The sequence below is a fragment of the Acanthisitta chloris genome, unplaced genomic scaffold (genome assembly GCF_000695815.1).
Source record: "Acanthisitta chloris isolate BGI_N310 unplaced genomic scaffold, ASM69581v1 scaffold31895, whole genome shotgun sequence".
NCBI lineage: Eukaryota > Metazoa > Chordata > Aves > Passeriformes > Acanthisittidae > Acanthisitta > Acanthisitta chloris.
Genome location: NW_008673717.1, coordinates 27,594 through 28,178, shown reverse-complemented (window position 1 = coordinate 28,178; position 585 = coordinate 27,594). Strand labels below are relative to the sequence as shown.

At 54.5% G+C, this 585-nt stretch overlaps 1 protein-coding gene across 1 annotated transcript; it reads left to right on the top strand.

Moving 5' to 3' along the window:
* Positions 1-6: 6 nt before the first annotated feature.
* On the top strand, positions 7-585 carry ARF6 (ADP-ribosylation factor 6). The gene has a single exon (XM_009075054.1). It carries the CDS (start codon positions 28-30, stop codon positions 514-516), a length of 489 nt encoding a protein of 162 aa, XP_009073302.1. The 5' UTR covers positions 7-27; the 3' UTR covers positions 517-585.

Here is a 585-nt window from a genome sequence, read left to right as displayed (position 1 = left end):
CTGTCCAAGATCTTCGGGAACAAGGAGATGCGGATCCTGATGCTGGGTCTGGACGCGGCCGGTAAGACGACGATCCTGTACAAACTGAAGCTGGGCCAGTCGGTGACCACGATCCCCACGGTGGGGTTCAACGTGGAGACGGTGACTTACAAAAACGTCAAGTTCAACGTGTGGGATGTGGGGGGTCAGGACAAGATCCGACCGCTCTGGAGGCACTACTACACGGGCACGCAAGGGCTCATCTTCGTGGTGGACTGCGCCGACCGCGACCGCATCGACGAGGCGCGGCAGGAGCTGCACCGCATCATCAACGACCGGGAGATGCGGGACGCCATCATCCTCATCTTCGCCAACAAGCAGGACCTGCCCGATGCCATGAAACCCCATGAAATCCAGGAGAAACTGGGCCTGACCCGGATCAGGGATAGGAATTGGTATGTGCAGCCCTCCTGTGCCACGACAGGGGATGGACTCTACGAAGGGCTGACGTGGTTAACATCCAATTATAAATCCTAATGAGAGAGGAACTATTTAGTCTACAAAGAATTGAAAGAAATAAAACACACAAACACACACACAAAAAAA